We start from the raw sequence: 24,294 nt of genomic DNA, 5'->3' as shown, positions 1-24,294 counted from the left end.
AGCTTCCTCGGCTTGGTTAGAAATCACCTTTGATGAAATGGAAACAATGAAAATCAGTCAGTTGATTGAAACACACATGTTCACTGGAAATTTAGACTGAAGAGGGATGGAATAAAGGATCATGACCCTCCGCTCATTGCTTCTTCACGACGTGGCATTAAAGCAAGATCAAATGGAAGAAGTCTTAAATTTAAGCTCCACTATCAATGAAATTTCTCTTTGAAAGCTTCATTATTTGTGTCCAGAAACCCGCCGATCAGCACTTAGCAGACTTGTGTATCTAATCCCTCGTCTATATCCCTTCATGCATGGAGTTTGTTTACATTCCTCCCATCTGTTGCATTTATTTATTTTTATTATTTTATGCCGGGACACCCCCTGAAACGAAAACTTTCTTCAAAGCTTCCTTTTCCCAATGACCCGATCCCAAAGGAATCAAGAATATAAGAGCATCATAAGATGATGAAAGATCTCTTTTAAAAGATTATAGCACCAAAAATAAAGATTATAATATTTAGACATTGTTTTACACTGAGTGACTAAGAAACAAATACACCTCAATTGAGCAGGCTGTTCATGCATGACCACCAAAACACACTTGGGAAATCTCAGATGTATGTCCATGCTCCTGAGCAAAAGTAAACAACCAAGATTACAAAAAGCAGGATGAGGTATATAAAAATGGAAAGCAAGTTAAGATACTATCAACAATTTGACAAGGGAGGAAGGAGAAAGGACAGGGAGAGGAGATGTGCAAAAAGGGGAGTGAAAATAAAAAGATGAGATTTTGCTGAGAGCAGATAAATGTAGTCAAAATATTTAATAGAAAATGTGCAGCTGCAGGAAATGGGCCTGGTGATATGTAAATATGACAATGAACAAAACAAAAGACTGACAGATAAGAAATATAAAAAACAAGATGAACCCTGGCGTATTTCTCTGCAGCTTTCTCAAGCCTGTGAAGCCGAGTTAAACATTTTATGAACCTGATTTAAAGCCTGTATGATGAAGACAAAAGCTTCAATTTCCTCTATTCTCAGAATTTTAGGGGAACTACACTAACATTAATGCTATATCTGCATTGTGTCCAGATTTTCCTGGATCTGGATCTCCACACAGAAACCCTTCTGTGTGGAGTTTGGATGGCCTGTTGGTTGGCCATGTTTAACATGAGCATCCACCAAAATACATATCTGATAGAAAAAGGAAAAGCAAAGGCCTCCTTTAAATGGCCATAACCTTGTATATGTGGGTGTGTGTAATGCATAACAAACAAGTTTTACACTGATAAGTCAACAAGGTCTGTGTCAAGCATGGAAAAGCTACCACTCTAATTGGGGGTCTGCCATCTGGGGAATAGCATCATTCCACAGGGATGGGACAGGAAGAGGAGTCTTCACAGAGGGGCTGAGAAAACCTTGGACACATCCACAAGGCCCTTTAAGGGACAACAAATTCTCATGTGAATCTTGCACTTCCTGAGAGGAGTGAGAGTATGTGCACACACGCATGTCGCATGTATGATTGCAGGCAAAAACCCATGGACGCATAAACAATAAAGATATGAAACAGCTGCTCATAAAAGTGAGATAAGTGGCAGCAACAGCACGCAGCCCTTCTGTGCTTATCCATCTGATGCTTCTTCTCGAAAAGGTGCTTTTATCGTGTCTGCTGTCCACTCTCCAGGTGTGTTTGTCAGGGAAATCCTGCACCTGCCTTGAACAGGCAGCCGATAACATGGCTGAATGAGTTTCCTCTCTCTTTATTCCCATCAAAACAGGAACCTTTCCTCTGCATCTAAGCATAACCATCCTCAAAAGATTATTTACTTTTAAGAGGGAACTGTCAGTCTGGACAACTGAGTTCATTGCACCTAAATGTGTTGCTCATAACCCCCACTCTTAGTGTCACATGCTGAAAACCTTCCAAGACACCAGTGGGTTAGATATCAAGACAAAGGTTTCTGCTCCGATACTAATGATGTCTTTCCAGTCCCATCATCTACTTTCTTTATCCCACATCTACAGCTCTGGAAAGTCAGAGGTGTCCATTACTACAAATTAAACCACAGCCAGTTCCACTAAAGCTGCCAAAAAAACAAAAAGTTCATTGATAAATGGGTAGACGTGGGTCCATGTGTTGCACTTTACATGTGATCATAGCCTCTATCTAACTTACACCCCTGTAAACTTTCCCCTAACACATAAACTTTGAGCCTGACCTTTACAGCCACATCCTCTGTCTCTGAGGGTCTCATCTGTCGCCTGGTTGGCTGCTCATAGTTGTCCATTTGGTAGCGCATTGGCTGCTTCCTGTTGATGGCTTTGGTCTTGAGAGGGACAACCGAAAGAAAAAGGGAGAGAAAGGAGTGAGCATTTGATAATAAACATAAGACTTTTCTGCATCTGCTGTACTTCCTCTGGAAGCAGAAAACGTTGCCCCAATGGACTCAGTCCTCATTATTATTATATGATCCAGATACACAAACAAAGTTCATCAATGTTTCTAAATTGCACGTGAAGTTCCACAACTAAAATCTCCACACAAAAGTAAAAGTATTCACACGTTCATCAAGAAGATGTAGTCAGGCTACAGTATGTGAGTGTACTCCAAGTACCAGGATGCTGTATCCATAAAAGTCACAGTTTTCACTCTCAAAGATCTCCATATTGGCTACATAACCCAGGATTATGGACCAGCTAGAAAAGGGCATGTGATTGATGTCATTGGAGATACTAGGAAGCAGGTAACAGTCAATTTCTGTGGGTCAAGCTTTAGTTGTCAGGCAAATGCCCTCACATCACACTCTAGAATATTTTGGTGTGCAGAGGAGATCATGATGTACTCAGTGACTGCAAGGTGCCCAGGTGCTGTGGTTAGAAAACAATACCAAATCATAATCTCTCCACCATCGTGCAGACAGTTGGTATGAGGTGTTTGTGCTGACATGCTACGTTTATGGCCAAATATCTCCACTTTGGTCTTACATTTAGTAAACACCCCACGACTGCTGCTTAGTTTCCACACATAAGAAGTTTAGTTGCTAAAGAATGTCTAAAAAATGTGTTTTTAACATTAAGTAGAGGCGATAAAATGATAATGGAGATGAAAACAAAATCCGGTATTACTGTTACGGGGTTTTATTTTCTATGTTGTCTAATTTTAGCTGATTTTGAGTGAGAATAAAATGAGTCGAAAAAATATGTCATAAATGGGTATGCTGTTTTTTTAATTTCCTGTTACAATCTTATCTGAAAACCATTACAGCTCTAATGAATCATGTGAGTCACTCAGCTTTGTGGTCTGACTGTCCATTTGAACACAAACAGTGATAATCCCACTGCAGAGCAGACACTAAGCGACTAAAGACTCAGACAGCCACACGATTAGGCCTGTATTTCACTGAGTGGTAAAATGTTCACATACCCCAAACAGGCTCAGAGGTGTAGCAGTCAAAAATACAAACTGTTACTTTTGCACTTTTCCTTGGTCTTTTTTATTGATCTGGTATCGTAACTCACCATCCCCATGGGTTTCTTTCCAGCTTCGAAGGAAACAGATATGTCACCATTTCTCCAGCTGTCGTCTCCAATTTCATCACTCTGTAGAAACTCACCAAGCTTCTGAACACTGTAAGAACACACACACACACACACACACACACACACACACACACACACACACACACACACAGCCCATTAACGGTGACACTGTGATGACTCCAATCTCTCAGGAGTTTAGAGTTTCTCGTCACTGTTGTTGGGTTTCCTTGACGTTCCTTTAATTAGATTTGCCGCTGAAGCCATGTCCAGTTTGTACTCCATGTTTAGTCATGTCCACATCCCCTCTCCTTCAGTCAAAGCATGCCAACCAGCTGTCCACAACCTTTTACAATACAAATAAATCTAAACACTCACCTAACCAGAGCCTTCACAGCAAATCTGACAACAGTGGAAAGCAGGAAGAGCGGGGTGACCAGGATGTGAAACAGTGACAGAGCTGCAAAGGCCTGAGAAGGACTGGGGCCTTCTTTATTGAGGATGTGATACGTCACAAATGTCTGCAAAAAAACAACAAAAGACAAGTTTAACATCTCTTCCTTATGCTGTTGAATTATAGCTTAAGAAATAAGCAAGTAGAACATTTAAAGCAGAGTCAAATTCTTTTACAGATTGTAATAAAACTGACTTACGGCTAGAACCGCAGCAATGGGAATAGCAGCATTCATGAAAACTGCACAAAAAAAAGGAACAGGTTTTATTGGTAGGATAGTAACTTAGCTGATTTAGGTAACAATACAAGCTTTATAACATACTTTAAGTCCCTTTTAAAAAAATTATTCTTTGAAAAACAAATGTTGCATTGTTTTAACCATTATTCAAAAACAGCACTTATGAATGTGGGCTAGACAAGAGCCTTCTCTATAATCAAATACTGTATAACAGTAACAATTATTCAGTTGCATTTATATCACAAAAAGAGGTTCCTGAGGCCCTTTATATTGTGTAAAGACCCTACAATAATACAGAGAAAATCTTTGGGGGTGAGGGTGGGAGACAGGACACTGTGGAAGAGATCTAGAGTTTAATAATAGCTAATAATTAAATGCAAAATTTTGTGTAAACACATTGTGAGCAAAAAAGGGGAATGAAAAAGAAACACTCAGTGCAGAATTAATAAATGGATGAACTAGTTTTTCAGCATCACTCTGAGACAGGATATTTCCAATTTTAGGATATTGTGTAAATTTAAGAAATCAGTGTTTCATATTAAGTGTTACATATGTTTAATTTGCACACTGTAGGACATATCCTGGTCAAAGATGACTCCAAGATTCCTCAGTGTTACTGGAGGCCAAGGTAATGCCATCCAGAGTAAGCATCTGGTTAGAAACCATGTTTGTGAGATGTTTAGGGCCGAGTACAATAACCTCAGTTTTATCTGAATTCATAAAAAGAGGTCATCCAGGTTTTAATATCTTTAAGCCACTACTGCAGTTTAACTAATTGGTGCGTGTTATCTGGCTTCATGGATAGATAAAACTGGATACCATCTGCATAGCAGTGAAAATGTATGCTATTGCTTTGAAGGATACTGCCTAAGGGAAGAATGTATAAATTAAATATAATCACCTGAAAACCAAGTGCAGTAATTAATGCTGTAATCTAACTGTTTGTTAAGTTGTACTGTGGAAATAATTTCCTAGAAAAATGATTTATGCTAACCATCGCTGAATATATGTGTGGTGTTTCAAACAAGATTCATTCTGTACATGCCAAACAAATTCCATTTCTGCTGGTCTGCAGACATTCTGCTCACATACTTAAAACTCCTGCTACTGATTTTCATCTTACTGGACATGGATGTGTAGAAGGCGAAGGTCCTGAGGCTGGTGAGCTCTTTGCCTCTGGTCTCCTCCACACTGTCACAGAAGATGTTCTCCCAGGCGTACAGCTTCAGCAACTTTATGCCCTTTAGGATCTCAGTGGTCTTTTTAACACGATCTGTACTGTGTTCCTGAGATAGCAAATAAGACATTCAAAGAAGATTTTTGTTCAGAATTACGCAGGAAATTTTGTTTTCTAAACTGAGAAAACATTTCTTTTATATTTATAAATATCTTCTTTACCAGTGTGATTTTCTGCGTGTCTGCCAGCTTTGTAGCTATAAGGTACTGGACCGGAGCCAGCAGAACTATGACAGCCGCTCCTACCAAGGCACTCGAGCCCATAAAATGACGGAGCAGAATTATTCCCATCACAATCTGCAAAGAAACAAAAAGACCTGACTTGAAAAACTATTGATAGGAGTAAAACATATCCAAATATGTTTAAGAATATGGCTTATCTTACCTGCACGGGCATGGCCCACAGGTTGGGGCAGAGGAAGAGGAACCACATGAGCTGGTTGGTTTCTATAGCAACCAGGTTGTTGATCTGCCCCAACGTCATCTCCCCCATTGACATGTTGGAGGTGGATAGGCGCAGGATTTTGTTGTAGATCATTGCCTAGACAAGACAGATAACAAGACAGATGAAGGAAAGTTTAAGATGATGGATAGATAGACATATTAGTTCATCTATAATGCCAACCTTTTAAAGGCAGTCACCTTGTTTTAAAAGGTCGCTGAACATTTGCAAGCTGCTGTGGAACCCACCTGACCCACCTGATGCCTGTGTTTATTGAGTGTGGGGTCCCACACTGGTCCCAGAACCAAATCACAAAAGAAATTAATCCAGATGGTAATACCAACCTTTTTTTGACTGAAATAGTTGAGTCAGGGCCAGCACTTTGAACTGGGACATTCCATCTGGTTCCTCAATAAACAATGGTTAGATGTTTAGTACCTATCTTAGAGTTTAAGTGAAATAAAATATTGTCTGCCGTCTGCTGCTGAGCTGACTCCAGCTCATGGCACAGTGGTTTTCATGAATATATTCATTACTAGCAGTATTATTCTGGGTTTTAATGGAGAGCCAGACACTCTATATCCCATTAATGGAATCTATATATTTATAACTGCCATAACTGAACTATGCAGAAATGCCTACTAAACTTTGGATAACATCTAATTACATTAACCATGGGAGTTTTTACCACTACCACTTATCAGTAATTTTAGCTTATTTAAAGCAACTTTGCTGCTTCTTCCGCTGTGCACAAGCCTGTCTTGATAAAGACTAAATGCCAAAAATACATGTAAAAAGAAATACCTATAACATAGCACGTTCTTTTAGAATTTAGCATTTTAAATACATTTGTAAAAAAAGCAATGTTTTAGCTTTGAGTTTTAATAGGTTAATGGAAAGTGTCAGCACTATGCAGAATGCCAAAGACTTTTCCCACTGAGGGACTCCTATAAATAAACCCATCACTTACATAACTGAATTAAATAGAAATGCTAACTAAATGCCTTCACATTATCGATTTACATCAGCCCTGGAAATTTTTAACCCTCCTCCATGTTTCTGTTCAACACTGACTGCCAGCTGAAATCTACCGGACTGTTGTTACACTTCAGAACAGGTGTCCAATGAAACCTCTATGTGGCTATTAAGCTGGCGCTTACATCAGCAATTAAAAGAGCCTGGTGTCACATGAGGTGACAGATAATGGCTGTGTGAGCTGATAAAACTCTGAAGCATCATAGAAATCATTCACGATGAGCTTTCCAAAGTGACACCCGAGTGTTGAAACACCTGTCCGAATTTTCATTTTCCACGATGCTTCACTCACCAGCAGAGCTCCCCGCATGTTAATGCCTGTTTCAATGGTGACATAGTACGAGGCCTGAAGGAAGGTTCTCTGCAGGATTAAAGCCAAGAAGAGAAGAACAGCCAGGATGGAGCTGTTCTGCAGCAGCTCATGGGAAGACATATGGTAGTTCTCGAAATGGGTGACCTACAAACACAAGCAGACAACAGGTACAAAAATAAGATTCTTCTTTGTAACCTGATCAGAGGTCAAACTGATTTCTCATTCGATGACAGTCTGTTGTCTGTTCCACAAACCATAGTAGCTGGTGCATTAACAAGAGCATATCCTATTTCAATCACAAACCAAAATTTGCTAGAAAATATGTGAAAACATTCTCTCAGATACAGATGTTTTTCAATTCAACCTTGGACGGATATTCTGGACGTTCATCAGTAACAATGTAAATAAGTGTGTTTCAAAAATAGGTTCTTTATCATTCAGTGTAAATAAAAAATGCAACTGCAGAACATTTTCAGTTTAATAATAATAAAATTATTATTATTGATATAATTATTAGGAAATTATCTAGATGATTAGCTAAAGAAAGAGTATTTCTAGGACTTATTGAGAATCTTCTGTAAAATCTGATGTTAAGATTCTACTTCATTTTTCTTTCATTTAATCGGTTTTCACTCTGCAGCAGCAGTGGTAAAAATAAGACGTTGAATTGGAACAGGATTGGGGTCTTTCTCTCATAAGCAGTGTCATCTTTACTGTCCTGGGATCGCAAGTCCCAAAAGTGAAAGCCAGAAACAGATTTATTGTCTCTTGTGCTATGGATTGGCTCTTAGCTCTAGCTGAGGGAGGGGCATGCAGACCAGAAGTGGGGAAATCCCCCCCCAAATTACACCATAGTGGCTAAATCCATTTACATATAGTCTATGGGCTTTGTGGAAAAAGAGATGATTGTCCAAGTCTCTGGAGCTCTCTTACAAAGTAAGGAACGCTTGCTATTTTAGCAAAGTCTGAAACATCGATGCAAAGTCCATCAGTGTTCATTTAAGTTGAGCTCTGGTGAGTGTCGAGACTAAACCATGATTCATTTTCATGAAACCACTCATGGATAGAGCCTCTGTCACCTGGAGAGGAACTACTCCCATTTACGTAATCATAGGATAAAGGCGATCACTCAGAATCACTTTCTATTGATTTGCAGTGACCTCCAACTCTAAGGGGATAATAAGATGAAAGTAAATTATGATCCAGACTGATTGTTATCCCTCAGCTGGTATCCAAGCAAATGATGGCTGTGCCATTCATGGTGATTCTCAGTGCTTTGTCCATGAGCCCCATGTAGCCAGGGTTTTAAACCAGAAAGCATGGTTGGCATTTTCAAATACAGCAATTTTATACAATATTTATATTTGTGGCAAAAAAGAGACAGAATATTTTATTCTAATATTTTATTATTTAGTTTCTACATTTCTGAATTCGTTTAAACAAATACACATTAGAATTTTATCCATGTATCCCATTTCTAGCGCAGTAAAAAAAAATGTTTATACACTGATAAATCAATCTGGATTGAAAAAATTACACATGAATTGTTGCTTCAAAAATCCCAGAGTGACGCTCAGCAGTCCCTCTGTGTACGTTAAACTGAGGCAGAGAGTGTGAGGTGAGTGGGGAATTTTCCATGTCACTCAGAAATGCAGCCATGCTCTGCTCTCTATCTCGATTGCCCATTATACCCACTTTAACCAGCAGGCACAGACCTGACAACAGCTTAACATCTACTATACCAGCATCCAGCCAAGTGGACTGTGTGAAAATACGCTGCCATTACAAAAGCATCTGTTCTGCCTCTCCTACAAGCCCTGACTGCTTTATGACCTTTGGAGAGGTTGGCATGGATTTAAGAGGAGTTGATGCCTATGATCACTTCTGCTGGTGTATATTTGGTTGCCAGAAATGCTGTCTGTGACCAGTCTGCTTGATCTCTGTCTGCTCTGCCCTTTTTATTGTAGGGAGATATTTATATTGTTTTGTAATGTTGTGTACGAGCTGCAGGTTTGGTCGAGCTAATTATGAGTCATGCTGGTCTATGCTAAGATATCAGACAGGAAGCCAGATATACTGTTACTATACATCCAAATGGATTAGCTTAATTTTTTTAAAGCCATTTTAAGAACAATTTTTGGTTTACTTGAATTATCAAAACTGCATTCTAGGAACATTTTCATTCAGTACCTTAATACAAGTATAACAAAGTCCATAATGCGAAGCAATTCTGAAAATTAGTAATAGAATTTGCTGCGATGAGGTTGTAGGAAAATAACAAAAATCCAAAAAGTTAATGAGCAATTCAGACTCAAGAATAAAACAACAAGTTAACAAAGACTGAGGGGAGACAACTGAACTAAAGCCCAATTCTAGTCTGGCCTTTCCACAGCCTCCCACTCACTGTCACTTTAACTGTGTGAAGGCCATGCCACATAAAGTATCATTTCAAAATAAAAGCCTTAAGTGGAACACTCGATTCTACATCAATACAGGCGTACTAACCACACTCTGAAAGTGAAGCACCCGTTTTTAACTGTGTTAACACACAGTGTGCACTGTGTTAACAGAAAGGCTTCATTTGGTGGGTTTACTGAAGTACAGCTTGTTGCAAGTTGCAAATAAATGCAGATAAAATGTACCGTAAATAAAAGAATTCATGAAAATGTGGTGCTTCCTGTTAATTTTAAACCAAATTCTGAACATAACCTGCTCCTGACCTGGTTATGTGTTCAGCATCAGTTACTATGCTGATTTAGCCACATTAAAAAATCCACTTTTGTAACACAAAAACTTCACATAACTTAAGCATTCATGTCACTTCATTGTAAGCCCCTCTGGGCCCTGCCTCTAGAGGTTAAAATAAGAATTGGTACGTGAGGAGATTTTCTGCTCTCTGTGGATTTATGCAAATGACCTGATGTCATGTGTCCTTCATGGCTGATTTCCAAACCCCGAAACTGTATGAAGTTACTATAAAAAGGTGCAACTTGGTGACTGAATCTAATCAGCATCATCTGCTTGAATTTAAATTAATATCTAAAAACGCAAATATGGAATTCAGTGGAATATAACTTCCAGACATCAGGAGACCCTTTATTGCTGACAACGTCCTGGAAGCGGTTTTTGTGCTCATTTATTTGTGAGGAAAAATACTTTGGATTTCAAGATAAAAAATGAGAAAACATTTGGAAAAATATTAAAAGTTAAGGTGAAACGCAGGTTTGGTTTCATGCTAGGAGTCAGGCATGAAGCTGCTCTGGTTAAAGTTACATCCACAAGGTCTGTTGCACGTAAAGTGTGTGTGATGTCATTTTAACTTTGTCTTAATCATCATCACGTCAGACACGGCGTCGCACACGAACTGTTGACGATGTGGCGACTGTGACCAACGCCTTGTTGACGTCGTGCTTAGAGTGAGTCACTCTTTGGCTGACTGGACCACCCAACAGTTATAGTGTGTTAATGACCCATGATGTTTCACTGATCTGCCCTTAACCACTAATATAATGATCTTATATAAACACTTAACAAGGCTTTGGTCTTGTTGATGGTGTTGGAGACATCAGCTATGCCTGAGTAAAGGTTCAGGTTTCCAGGATGATTTCTCAGAAGGGAAAACGAATGACATTAAACTCTTTACGTCTTCATCTCTAAAAACATACTATATATACTGGAGGTCTGCTTTTCTTACTTTATGATGTTTTTATATTGTTAAATTCTGAATTCTTATATTTTTTTAAATAACAAATATTAGGGTTAGTATTATGTTACATGAACTATGTTATAAACAATCCCTGAGAGCCTAAAGCTCAGGCGTGACTCTCTAAGCTTAATAGTCTGTTTTTTCTACTCTTAGAAATGTATGATGTCAGAGAGAGTGTATATTCCTAATGAGGTAATCTTAATCACTCAGCTCTCTGACATGTTAGCACCAAAACCTAGTATAAGAAAAATGATGTTTATGCTGAGCTGTGAATCATGAAACGTCCAAGAACAAGAATGCAGAGCTGGAAATGAGCAGAATGGGTCATTTTTAAATAAATACACCCCTGAAAGGAAAGAGAACCCAAACGCAAGAAGCAGTCGGCAAAAAATTCACAGCTAAGAAGATATTCACAAAAAAGTGAACAACCAAACATCCAAAGCATTATGTATGAGGAAATCAACTAGGACCATAAAGGAAAACTAAAAAAACACCAAGAACACAGGAAAGCTTGGTTACAAGTATTAAGTCCACACAGGAGGCTGATTTGCTAACTGAACACTATGTGGAAATGACACGGCGGGAAAAAGAGCAAAGGCAGGAAATCTAACTGAAATTAAAAAATAAAACACGAAGAAACCCAAAATTTAAATGACTCTAGAGTCCAAATCAGTCATATAAAACACACTATACAATAAAAAAAAACAGACTTCGTAACACGCCGTAATATTCCATAATGAACTGTAATTATGCAACCAGTGATGATGGAAAAAAGCTTGAAAGAAAGAAAGGTTGAACCCTCCGTTATACAGAAGTCCATAAACAAATGTGTTTGTGTAGAAAAAATCTGCTGGCCTTGTGTAAACAGTACTAAGGCGTCTTTTCTTAAAGGTCATACATCTTAAACACTCACCGTTGTGTTGTTGCCTTCTGGAACATCTTTTTCAGAATTTAGCTGCTCAACGATCCTAGAGATGCAGAGGGGCCCAGCAAAGCCCAGCAGATCTGCCAAGTAGCGGAAGGTGCTGCTGAGCAGGATGGGACGGCCAAATGCTCGATACATGGAGCGCCAGATCGATGGAGACCTATCTGGGTCCTCAGGTGTCTGTGAGGGCGGAGGATAGAAGGAAAAAGCAGAGAAATTAATTAGATCTTTATATTTTAATTTAGAACAACCACTGGAAATCACTGCAGTGAAATTAAATTATTTTACGGCTTCCATCTGCTCACCCTCTGATCCTCATAGGCGTCTTTAAGCCGCAGGTAGTTGGTGAGGGCTCTCATGGCGATGGGCAGCTTGCCGATCTTCTTCAGCTCTATAGGCCTCTTATGGGCTCCGATGATGAGAGGATTCATCCACCAATATGTCGCCTAAAAAACGAGCCAAGAATTTTCTGTGCTGTGCTGCCAAGTTGCGTTCCAGTAAAAATTTGCCACACTCAATATTGACCGTGTGGTGTCCTCGGGATTCCCATACACTTGTTTGCCATTCACCTAGGGACCATTTTTGACCCGAGGACACCACACGGGTTACGAGGCATTAAAACACAAAATAAGTTCCTTCTCTTGGTTTTTAGTACTTGTGGTCTAAATATTAAAATGGTAAATGGTAAATGGCCTGTATTTGTATAGCGCTTTACATAGTCCATAAAGACTCCAAAGCGCTTTACACGTTCAGTCATCCACCCATTCACACACTAGTGATGGCAAGCTACATTGTAGCCACAGCTGCCGTGTGGCGCACTGACAGATTATTTTAATTATATACTTTAGAATTTGCATTTTAACCTTTTTGTGTTAATAATGGTTCTGAAAATCTACCTTTGACAGCAGGTTGACAAAAGGCTGCAGAAAACGAACCCCCAAATCCTGTAAATCTTCTGGTGGTTTAACTTTCTGAGGGTTCGCAAAGAATACATATTTCTAGAAGACACAAAGACAAAATTAACAAAATTAACTACACAGGAAAAAACAAGAAAAACTAAACTATTTTGGGATGCCAGGATGATTGCAATCTACAAGAAACAAAGCTCCTTGAACTAAACCGACGTAGCGTGAAATGTATTTCCTCACCCTCACTCTGATGACGTTGATCTCCACGGCCATCAGAAGTCCATACAGGATCACTAACAGTGCAGTGATGTACAACCTGAGATACTGTGCTGCACCTTTGTCCTCGGCAAACTTCCACAACTTTATGGACTTTGTGATGAATGCCAGCACCCAGTAGATGAAAAGGACTTTGAGAAAAGAGACAAAAAGCAGCATCACAGTCACAGATGCCGCATCACTGGTATCATATTTGTGCTTTGGAAGATCATACAGTACCCTAAAAAGCTGAATTTTTCTTTGTATTTTGGCCTCTTGTCCACACAAAAACAACTTTAGGTCATTGAAACGGACCTTCTGGAACTCCTCCCAGGGAGCACATATTAAAAGTCTATTTTGAGTGTTGACTATGCAGAAAATAAGATTCTTGGAAACCATGAAAACATCAACCATTCATTCCTAGTTGGGCATGCCTTTGCTTTCTGTTTACACCAGGATGCACATTCACAGTTTTTATGGTCAATTCACATGCTTTTTCAAACGTGCAATATAATTTGTATGTCACACTCGCACTGGTCTGTTTACTGCTTTGTTTTTCCACTCTCTCTGAGTCCAGGTGAAGTCTCGGATTCCCACCCTTTGGCCGTCACACCATGCAACAACTCTATTCGATGGTGCAAAACAGACAAATGGCCCCTTTCCAAGTATCTTGCCCAAACCTACCACACACACTCTGAGCAAAACCCTCTTAAACAGTTCTGTGGACCACCTCTCTTTGGCGTAACCTGAACTGTCCCCAAGAATCACTGTGACTGATATCTCCTTCCCTATTGGCTTGTCATTACCCAATAAACCTTTTGATCTTTAACTTGTCAGCAATAGGTGCTGCTTAATAGTCCACTTTATTGCCAGTGTGGCAGATGTTTGTAGGTTATACATGAACCTAAGCTAAAACACTCATCTGGATGGAGATAATGGATGGAGCTAGTGTTGATATTGCTTTCACAAGCCTTCAAGAGAAGTACCTGCTTATAGATTCAGTATATACCACCTAGCAAACAGAGGAAATAATCTCAGGAAATGCTGAGAAAGTGGATGAACTCTAGCGAGGCACGTCTATACTCTTAGGATTAGCAAATTTCACATGAAATGTCTGCAAAACATCCACATGCTAACAAAATGGGTCATATTAAGCGCCCCTCACTGTCTTACCAAGCAGCAGTTTGGGAAAGTTGGATGTTTCTATGTTGTGGTAGTAAACGACTGATGTTGTGGCTGCTACAAAACCCATGAATGCTGGCATGAAGAGATGGAGGTGGTTGGTACCCATCACCCTACAGTAAGAGGCAAACACAAAATATATAATAATTAACATGCAAACCATTTATTTAACTAAAGACAACTAAAAAACAAAAAAAGCTTCTTTTTATTTGCTTATGTTTGATTTAAAAAAACATTCTGAGGTCTCACATGTTGCAGACGATGCCTTCTGAAAACTCACAGACGTGGACTAATAGCAGCAAGAAGGTGAGGATCCACCTCATGTTGTGCCCAGGGAAATGAAGCCATGTGTTATGATGGATCTGGACTTTAGAGCTCTGACTGCCCCAACCTGTTGGACAAAAACACAAGACAGTGCATCCGAGCTTGCGATGTTGTCAGAGGTGAGAGTGTGTGCAGAAAAGCGTAACAGAAGCAAAAAAAAAATAGATGGTGGATCCAAAAAATGTGTTTATAAATGTGACTTCAAAGCACAACTGATTTGCATCAATTTACTTTCACTCTCCAAGTAATTCTGCTGGTTTATATTCATGTCATGAAAATCATTGTTCACGGATGAAGAAAATAACTTTAAACATAAACATGAATCACACATGACAACACTTACAACTTTGACCTTTGAAAATCTCTGCATTTGTGTGTATGATCAAAACAACTCCAAACCACGCTTTTAAATGCATCAGGAATCTTTTGGGAAGATATGTTAACTTAAGAGGACAACAAAATTCACGTCATATTTATTTCATGTTATGTTACAAAAAAACTGTAAAAGAGAGGTCCTGAAAGCATGTGCAATCTAGAAAGAGCCCAACTGTGAAAAGTCACAGAAGTAATGCATAATATTAGTTCCAAAATAGTGAATACTTTGATAAATTAGGACCAGATTTAACCTTCAAATCTTAACATATTAATATATTCTGGCAGTTAGAAAAGACAAAGAGAAACTATCACTAGTATATTACAGTTTTTTCTGAATGCTTAAACCCTACCTGTGATTCTTATAGCACAATTTCAAAAACTATTAATACTTATACCAAAATCACTCACCGAGTTTGCAAAACTAAAAGCACAAACACTGCTTTGCACTCAGTTTGCCATTTTGTAACACACACTTTGCAAACCTGTAGCTACAATCCACTGCACAGCACTCTTTTTGCAGAACTGTAAACACAACTCACTGCTTTACACTCAATTTCCAAATGATCAACACACTCCTAACAAAACTATACACATTTATGGCTATTATTTACAGTATTTTGCCAACTGTCTGGCACTCTGCCACATGTGAAAACTGTTTTAGATAATTAGTTCACTTTCCAATCAGCCTAAGCACTATAAATAAGCTACAGGTAAGCTGTCCGTGTGGAGTACAATGGAGGGAGCAGGAAGAGTGAGACGAGTGAGAATTAGAGGAGGCCGAGGAAGAGGACGTGGAGGTGAAGCAGTAGGACAAAGAGGACAACAAGGACAAGGAGGTGAAATTAGAGGAAGAGGACAAGGAGGTGAAGTTAGAGGAAGAGGACAAGGAGGTGAAGTTAGAGGAAGAGGACAAGAAGGAGCAAGAGGAGGGGGAGGAGGAAGGGTAAGAAGAGTAAGAAATAGAATTACTGATGACATCAGAGCTACAATAGTGGACCATGTATTCAACCATGGAATGACCCTGAGGGAAGCTGGCCAACGGCTTCAGCCTAACTTGAGCCGCTACACTGTAGCAGGCATCATAAGGACATTTCGAAATGAGAATCGGTTAGTACAGTCACTTTGCACTAAGATTTGTAGCACTGCCATATGCTGATGACAAACACAACAATACCATAGATGTAAAAATACTGAAATTGTTACTTTACAGAATTGCTAGACGACCAGATGCTGGGGGCAGAGGAAGATGTTCACTGCAGACCAAGAAACCCATATAGTCAATATGGTGATTGCAAATAATTCCATAAGGCTACACGAAATTCAGCAGCACGTAATTGAGGATGACACCACCTTCCAAAACATGCAAAATGTGAGCATTTCTGTATTAGGTCGTGTACTTGCCCGCAACAGAATCCGAATGAAACAAATCTACAGAGTACCTTTGGAAAGAAACAGTGAACGTGTAAAACAGCTGCGATATGACTATGTGCAGGTAAGCTATAGTAGCATTGGTACTGAATTTGGACTGTAGTGCTGTGCATGTGCCTGCTGTGCTGAATTTGTTTTGTCTTGTCTAGAGAGTGATGGAGCTGGAGGCAGATGCCATGGGTCATGAGCAGATTTTTGTGGATGAGGCTGGTTTCCACCTCACAAAGACAAGGATACGTGGCAGGAACATTATTGGACACCGTGCCATAATCAATGTCCCACGACAACGTGGTGGTAACATAACTATGTGTGCAGCTATAAGTCAAAATGGTGTTGTTCACCATCATGCAACCATGGGCCCATATAACACTGCACACATTATTACATTCCTGGACACCTTACATGACATGCTCACCAATGTTCATAGACCAGAGCAGACCAGATACGTCATCATATGGGACAATGTTAGTTTCCATAGGGCTGCTTCGGTCCGCAACTGGTTTACAGATCACCCACTCTTCACTGTACTCAACATCCCCCTATACTCTCCATTCTTGAACCCAATTGAAGAATTCTTCTCTGCCTGGCGCTGGAAGGTCTATGACCGTCATCCCCATCAACGCATAGCCCTTTTACAGGCAATGGAGGAGGCATGTGGGGATATTGACCAGGCATCATGTCAGGCCTGGATACGCCATTCCAGGAGATATTTTCCCCGGTGCCTTGGACTCGAGGACATTGCGTGTGATGTTGACGAAATTTTGTGGCCGGACCCAGAGAGACGACACGATGTAGACTTTCTTTTTTTTCCTCAGTGAAATTACTGTTTTGTTTGGACTTGGGAATAAACACTTGTGTTTGTTTTGATGTGTGTAAGTAAACACCAGTACCTGAAGTTTGGATCCCTCTATGTTTACAGACCTATGACAAAAGTATGAGCTCAAACTGACATAGCCTACCTTGTGCACAGAGAAAGGAAAAGCCAGATGTGTTTTTTATTCATACCATCAGTGTTTAGTTGGTGCATTGTGTGCTTATTAATATGATGTCTTGTGTTAACTGTTGGATACCAAAATACCATTTTTACAAAGGTGTGGAGAGCTAAGCAAGAGTTGTTCGCTTTTACAAGAAAACTACAATGTTTTGCTGATTGGGTGAAGAGTTTTCTTATTTGTGTGTAGAGTTTTGCAAAAATAGCCAATAGTTACAAAAAATGTGCTTAAGCCATCAGAAAAAACTGTAATATACTTTACTGGGTACACCTGTTCGGCTGCTTTTTTAAGCAAATTGGAACAATAATTGACCGCAAATTAAGGCACGTGAACATGGTCAGGACAATCTGCTGAAGTTCAAACTGAGTATCAGAATGGGGAAGAAAGGTCATTTAACTGACTTTCCATGTGGCATGGTTGTTGTCAGATGAGCTGGCCTGTGTGTTTCAGAAACTCCTGGTTTGCTTGTATTTTCCCACATAACCATCTCTAGGGTTTACAGAGAATGGCCCATAGAAGATAACTTATCGAAAATGCCTTGTTGATGCCAAAAGTGAGAGGAAAATGATAAGTCTTCTGCAAACTGATAGGAAGGCAACAGTAAGTCAAATAACCACTCGTAGCTAAAAAAGGTAGAAGACCACATCAAACCTTCAAACAGCAGAAGACCACACCAGGTCCTGTCAGCTAAGAACAGAAAATGTAGGTGCCAATTCACACAGGCTCACAAAAACTTGACAGTAGTAGAAACAACATTGTCTGGTCTGATGAGGTTTGAGAAACTGAGATGACTGTAGCTTAGGAGTTAGAGCAGGCCATCTACTAATTTGACCCCTGGCTACTCAAAATCGCATGTGTGCCTAAGGGAAGGTACTACACCCCAAGCTCCTTCCCGATGTGTTCATGTGAGTATGAATGTGGCCAAACACTAGGTAGAAAGTGCTTTTGTAAAGTAGAAATGCATTATATAAGAATCCGTCTTTTCACCTTGATGAGTCCAAAGTTCAGCTCCAACATTAAGATTAGAGGGTCAGAATTTGGCACAAACATCTTCTGAATGTGGTTCCACCTGGACAACATGCCATGTCACAAAACTCTGATCATTTCCAATTGGTTCCATAAACATTATGGTGAGATGACTTTACTTAAATGGTCTCCATAATTTCAATACTATCCAGTACCTTTGGGATGTGGTGAATTGGGAGATTTACATGATGAATGTGCAGCCCAAAAATATCTTCAGCAATGGTTATACCTTCATATCAACGTGGGCCAGTATTTCTGAGTAAAGTTTCCAGCACCTTGTTGAATCAAAGCCATGAAGAATTAAAGCAGTTCTGAAGGCAAAAAATAATTCAGTCCAGTACAAGTAAGATGTACCTAATAGAGTGTCAGGTGAGTGTATATTCAGGTACCTGATGTATTAAGACATATTCAATCAATGATACAGTCGTTCAATAAGGCAGCAACTACTAATTATGTTAAAGTCCAAACTGCTAATTATATTCTTAATAAATTCATGTTAGGCAATCTTGTACCCATCAAATATTTACTATCTGTGCTTGAAAATAAATTTGAGTAAGTATGTAATTATCAAATTACTTGCTTATGGACTTTTTCCAAGTCTGCCTTTTTTCTACAGCATTTACTTCTACATGTAATTAAAGTCTCGCTGCTTTAGTAATAGAGTTTCATTTATTCCACCAGTCTCTATTATTAGATTTGATTCTGCTCTTAACTCAATGGACTGAAGCCATTTTGGAGCCTTAGGGCACAGAGACCATGAAAAACTACAACCAGGAAGCATCAATTAGTGAGTCCTCGGGGAGAGAGCTGAGGGCTTATGGTCAGAACCATTCCCATAAAATACTGACTACACCGAGACACACATACGCAAACAACACAGATAACCAGCCAAGCATTCAGTAAGTTATTCCCTGCAATGACTCGAAACCTTTAATAAATACATATTTCATTCTTGTTTGTTAGTTTGATCGATCCCTCGTCATTCTTCAACCTCTTTCTTCTTACTTCTTTTCTGTTTTCTTTAATTTTTCTGGCATTTTTCTTTTTGTCATTACTCATATTTAGTTTTCTTTTCATTGTCTAACAAGGGAAAAATCAAACGAAGAGTAAATGGGTGTGTAGGAACTTGAATATTAATATTTTCAAACCTAACCCACACAATATTCTCAATTAATAATTTGCCAGTACTGATTTTGACTGCTCTTTTGTTCCTGTGTGTTTTACTTGTTCCAGCAACAACAGCCAAGATCCCAGTGGATCACTGAACCATCAATCGAATCCCATCTTAACCACTTCTCAAAGCAGCTTAACGATGACATCCGTGTCAAGATACTGCCTTTAAGGATATCTGTGTGTGCTCCAAGTTTTTGTCATGTTGTGGGGACCTAACGCTTTTTTCTTTTTACAGATGGAGATGTGTTTTCTTAAACATGAATCATATCAGAAATCATCGCATTTACAAATAAAAACATATTTTTAATGTAATGCTTGTCCTCTGAAATTATAGTGTGTGTGTGTGTGCGTGCGTGTGTGTGTTTTGCTATCTTTCTGAGGACCAATGTTTGTCTCAAAACTATTATCACAAGGACATATCTGATAGGAGTACATGTGACAGATCTTCAAAACATTTGCATTTTTCCTGTTAAGATTTTGCTTAATGGCTGGGGTTAAAGAAGGGCAAGAAAACGCATCATGTCAATGAGCGACCGCACAAAGATAGCAAAAACAGTGCACATGTGTGTATTCCCAAGCGAGCGAGCACAACAGGGAAAGTTAAAATCACCCACACATCTGCTCAGTCAGTCAGATTACACAGAGTCATGCTAGAATAGAAGATTACAGTAACACAGCTCAGACAAGTCAGACAAGGGATTTCATCATTCACTTCAAAGCCCTAGAAAAGGGTTTTTGTTCCTTTCTTTCCAGACACTCTCTGACCACATCCCTGTCAGGCAATTGAAGTCAGCAAATCACTATTTTAATGTCACCTTATATATTTTACTATCCCATGAAAAAGAGGTTTCATTTCTTTAAAGTGATAAGTGGCAGAAAGTAGCTGGATGGATGTATGGATGGATATAATTTATTGGTACATTTATACTGTTCATTTTAAAAGTAATCTAAATGTGCAGAACGTCTTTACTGGTGTTGCATTAAAAACTATAGGGGCTGCTTGGCTGAAACCTATATTTTCTTTATTCATACACATGCTCCTAAACATATTTTACACTTCACAAGCATCTATTTTTAGTCGTAAACACGAATGAATCAAACTGGCCTTATGATCATTGCCTTCCTGCCATGTTTCCCATGCAATTAAGTTCTCCTCCTTCTTTCAGTAGCCTCATATGCTTTCTTTGATGGGAAAATAATGACTACAAGAAAAAAAAATGCTTGTTAAAATTATAAAATTCATAGTTGAAATCTTGATTCGAAATGGCTAGGCCAATATGGGGGTTTTTTGGTCCCGGTCTATCAGTTCATTGGTTATATTTGGCCCTTCTTCAAAATGTTATAAGACCTTAAAAAAAAGCTAAAGTATAGCCAGAATTTCTGAAATAAGAAAGCGTCAATACAAATGTTACCAAAACACTAACTTTAAATCCAGCCCTGAAGCAAATCTTTTTCTCCTATGCTGTTGAGAAACAAGTTGAGACGCTGTCATATTGCTTCATACTTTAAATAAAGATGCTCTTTTGGCCTTTAAAAAATGTCAGCTCCCATAAACCCCGCGACCTTTCTCAGCTAAACGCCATAATGGCAGGGAAATGATGAGTTCACTGAGCGATAGAGATGTTATTGAGTGTGGAACTAAACTCCAATCAGCTCCAATCTCACAAGTAACAATTGATTAATTTTAGTTAAATCCCAAAGGTAATGGTTTCTTAAAATATCTAATACTATGACATAGTAAATATTAGTTTTTTATTTTACCCCACAGGGCCTTCATTTCTGTTGGATCAAATTTGGTACATTTGCAGTTCAAAATGTTTGAAACATAACATCAGTGTCCCTGATTCACCATTATGAGGATGACTATTACGCAATTAATCACTTGCTAACAAAAATCAACTAACCAAATGTCATTAGTACAGAGGTTCAATAACAGTCAGATCGGGTAGGCCGTTCCTCCCAGTAACACCCCTGTAGGGGTGACAAAAAACATGAAAGCTGGGTAAGTCTGGACCCATCCCGGCCTAAAGGTGCATGGAAGCAACGCTCTCAATGACTGGGAAAAAAACTGTTATACAAGTAGCAAAAAGCCTACCTCTGTTCTGGCACCAGCGTGGGGCCCCATTGACCCTGTCCTATGCAGGGTAAACTGGAGTCTTAATTTTGTTTTTCATCAAAGGGCTTGTCAGCTTTTTGTCTGACACCTCACCCTGATCCAATTTGTCTTAGGAGACTCTACCAGGAGCAAAGTGCTCCTGACAACATAGCTCCACATTGCACCCATAGTTTACATAAATGCAGCTTGCTAATACAGCTTACTAGCCTCAGATGATAGCACTCTCACCCAAAACTCTGGGTCCAAAATCCAGCAGGAGCCAAAACACTAATACAGAGGCTTCAAAATGCATATCCAAAAACAATAGCTGACACCTAGAATATGTATAGACCAATATCCATTAATCACAATGAAGTGCATGTGACACAATAAGAAGAAAGATCAAAACAGTCTATTTGACTCAGATCCAGTAATCCTCACTGGATTAGTTCAGTCTTGACAACTGTAGTGAACTCCAGTAATGAAGGCGACGCTTTAAGAGATATAAGCAGGGAACACTAAAACATAACACAGGGTCCACAGCTGTGACTTTATGCTGCAGATATACCAAAACTCTTTTGTGTTCATAATGCAGATAATACCTGTGAAAATGTTTATTTTCTTTATTTAGTCCTTCAAAATACACCTGAATCATTCCATAACAAATCTGAAAAAAGCTCCCACTTGACATTTATCATAAATTAATTACATGAAAAATTAAAAGTAGTTTCCAAGAAGAAAAACTTTTTTTTCTAAGAGTCACAAATACAGCAGTGTGTTACATACCAATGAAGAGGATGGGGAAGGTAATGAAGAGCAGGAAGACATGAGGAACCAGGTTGAGAGCATCCACGAAGCACGGATTGTTCAGCACGCCATTTTTCACACTGTAGGCAGTGCTGTTGTTGCCACAAAATGACAAGGCCCTGCCGCCATCCAACTGCTCCATATGAGTCCTAAGTCAGTCTGGAAAAATAAGGCCCCAAATCAGCCAACACATTGCAAACCACACTAAACTAAAGACAATTGAGATAATTTTTTATAAAAAATAATCATTTTATGTAATCTTGCAGCAGCAGCAGCTTTGAAGTTCAGACATTTCTGTGGCCTGACACACAAAGTGCACACACACTCTCGGTGCTACACTCAGGCTTCTGAGAGGCATGAGAGCTATTTCAGGGACACCGTCCAGTTATGTGCCGGCCGGCTTATGGTGGCTTAATGTTAAGTGAATATTAAGAGTTGGAAAAGCCTCATCCTAGATCTCATGATGCCGTTGTTACTTCTGTAATTGATTAATACGCAGAGCCAATAACCCCAGGCTCTGCGATTCAAATCTGTGACATGAATGCCCTCCTTCTTTACATTGGGTTAGGGTTAAAATTGTGACCTCACTAGCACATCTTCAACATCGTCAGAATGTGTTTGAAAACTCATTTGTATTCCTTGATGCTTTGGTCAAAGATTGCCGTTTTTAAATGCACTCGACTTTACTCGTGACATCATAAAGATCCAAGAATAGAACAAAAGAGAAAAAGAAAAGTCTGCAGCCTACGACAGAGTATTAGGGCCACATTAGGAAAAAATGTATTACTGTTCATTTTACTGAAACTATTTAACCAGCTGTTTTATTATATTTTATGGTATCATTGCATCTGTCCTTTGCCAGCTATTTCATTTTGTGGGAATCCAGCCAAGTCTTCCAGGTTTTAGGTTTTTTCCTTCAGACCAGATGTCGATTTCTGCACCATCTCTTTAACGTCCTTATACTTATCACAACAACATAAATAATTCTTTATTACTAAAACTGATTTTGAAGCGCAATTTCACTAATTCATCTACACAAGGCTTCTTGTAGAGGGTGTAACAGCAGGGGCAGCTGTTTAACTTGAAACAACAACTCCCCAAATTTCAACTTTATTTACAAAGGTTTGGCTTTATGTGAAGTGTGTTGTTTTAGCGTTGACTCTAACTAAACATGTCTTTTTCCCCTTTTTTAAAATTAGTTCTGTAACAAAATCAGATATGATATGCCTCAAACACAAGGGGGAAAAATTTGAAAAATATCAGTAGATTATTAAACACCTCCCAACAGATGACAGTATGCAGTATGCTAAGCTAATAGCTAATACTTGGTAATAAATCCAAATACTCACCAGATATTAAAGTAAACAGTTTTTTGTTTTTTTTTTATTAAAGAGCATATCTCTATCTTATGTAGAAATGGCAGCAGTGCCCAGGGCTGATAATGAAGCCAGTGCCAAAAACTGCAGTTCCTCTAGTGACCACTTGAGGCTGCCTCTAAAAGTGAGTCAACACCCAAATGCTCCCATGTTGAATGATCAAACTTATGGGGCGCCGTTTGTAAAGTGAAGCATGCTGAAATTAACGGCAACATTTTTCCACATTTAGCTCAAAACAAGTAATTTTTTACAACATTTAATAAAATATTTGTAACTTTTCATATTTAAAACAGAATTTTAAATGTTAAATCTAAATGTTAAATATTCAATCTAAATGTTAAATGTTAAATCAAATATTATATTTAAATCTAAATGTTAAATGTTAAATCTAAATGTTATATTTAAATCTAAATGTTAAATGTTAAATCTAAATATTATATTTAAATCTAAATCTAAATGTTAAAT

General features: G+C 38.8%; 1 protein-coding gene across 7 annotated transcripts in view; it reads right to left on the bottom strand.

Moving 5' to 3' along the window:
- The window catches only part of abcc9 (ATP-binding cassette, sub-family C (CFTR/MRP), member 9), a 73,842-nt gene that overhangs the window by 44,565 nt on the left and 4,983 nt on the right, over positions 1-24,294 (bottom strand). For 4 of the 7 annotated variants that reach the window (XR_001290603.1, XR_001290602.1, XR_001290605.1 and 1 more), the window contains 15 exons: positions 22,433-22,612; positions 14,483-14,624; positions 14,225-14,349; positions 13,037-13,203; positions 12,785-12,886; positions 12,194-12,334; positions 11,877-12,068; positions 7,237-7,401; positions 5,853-6,008; positions 5,630-5,764; positions 5,355-5,517; positions 4,193-4,233; positions 3,918-4,060; positions 3,522-3,630; positions 2,222-2,329 (listed from right to left, as the gene is read on the bottom strand). Coding sequence is in view for 2 of the 7 variants with exons in the window: in XM_013915355.1 (XP_013770809.1) it covers positions 2,222-2,329; positions 3,522-3,630; positions 3,918-4,060; positions 4,193-4,233; positions 5,355-5,517; positions 5,630-5,764; positions 5,853-6,008; positions 7,237-7,401; positions 11,877-12,068; positions 12,194-12,334; positions 12,785-12,886; positions 13,037-13,203; positions 14,225-14,349; positions 14,483-14,624; positions 22,433-22,595 (2,052 nt within the window). In the remaining 5 variants the exon portion in view is untranslated. The remainder of the gene's footprint in view (positions 1-2,221; positions 2,330-3,521; positions 3,631-3,917; positions 4,061-4,192; positions 4,234-5,354; positions 5,518-5,629; positions 5,765-5,852; positions 6,009-7,236; positions 7,402-11,876; positions 12,069-12,193; positions 12,335-12,784; positions 12,887-13,036; positions 13,204-14,224; positions 14,350-14,482; positions 14,625-22,432; positions 22,613-24,294) is intronic. The other 3 variants (XR_001290604.1, XR_001290606.1, XM_013915356.1) reach the window with 1 other exon arrangement.

This window comes from Pundamilia nyererei, unplaced genomic scaffold (genome assembly GCF_000239375.1).
Source record: "Pundamilia nyererei isolate P.nyererei 1_Seehausen unplaced genomic scaffold, PunNye1.0 scaffold00291, whole genome shotgun sequence".
NCBI classification, from domain to species: Eukaryota; Metazoa; Chordata; class Actinopteri; order Cichliformes; family Cichlidae; genus Pundamilia; species Pundamilia nyererei.
Note: the sequence above shows the minus strand (reverse complement) of the source record. Positions and strands in the feature narration are given on the sequence as shown.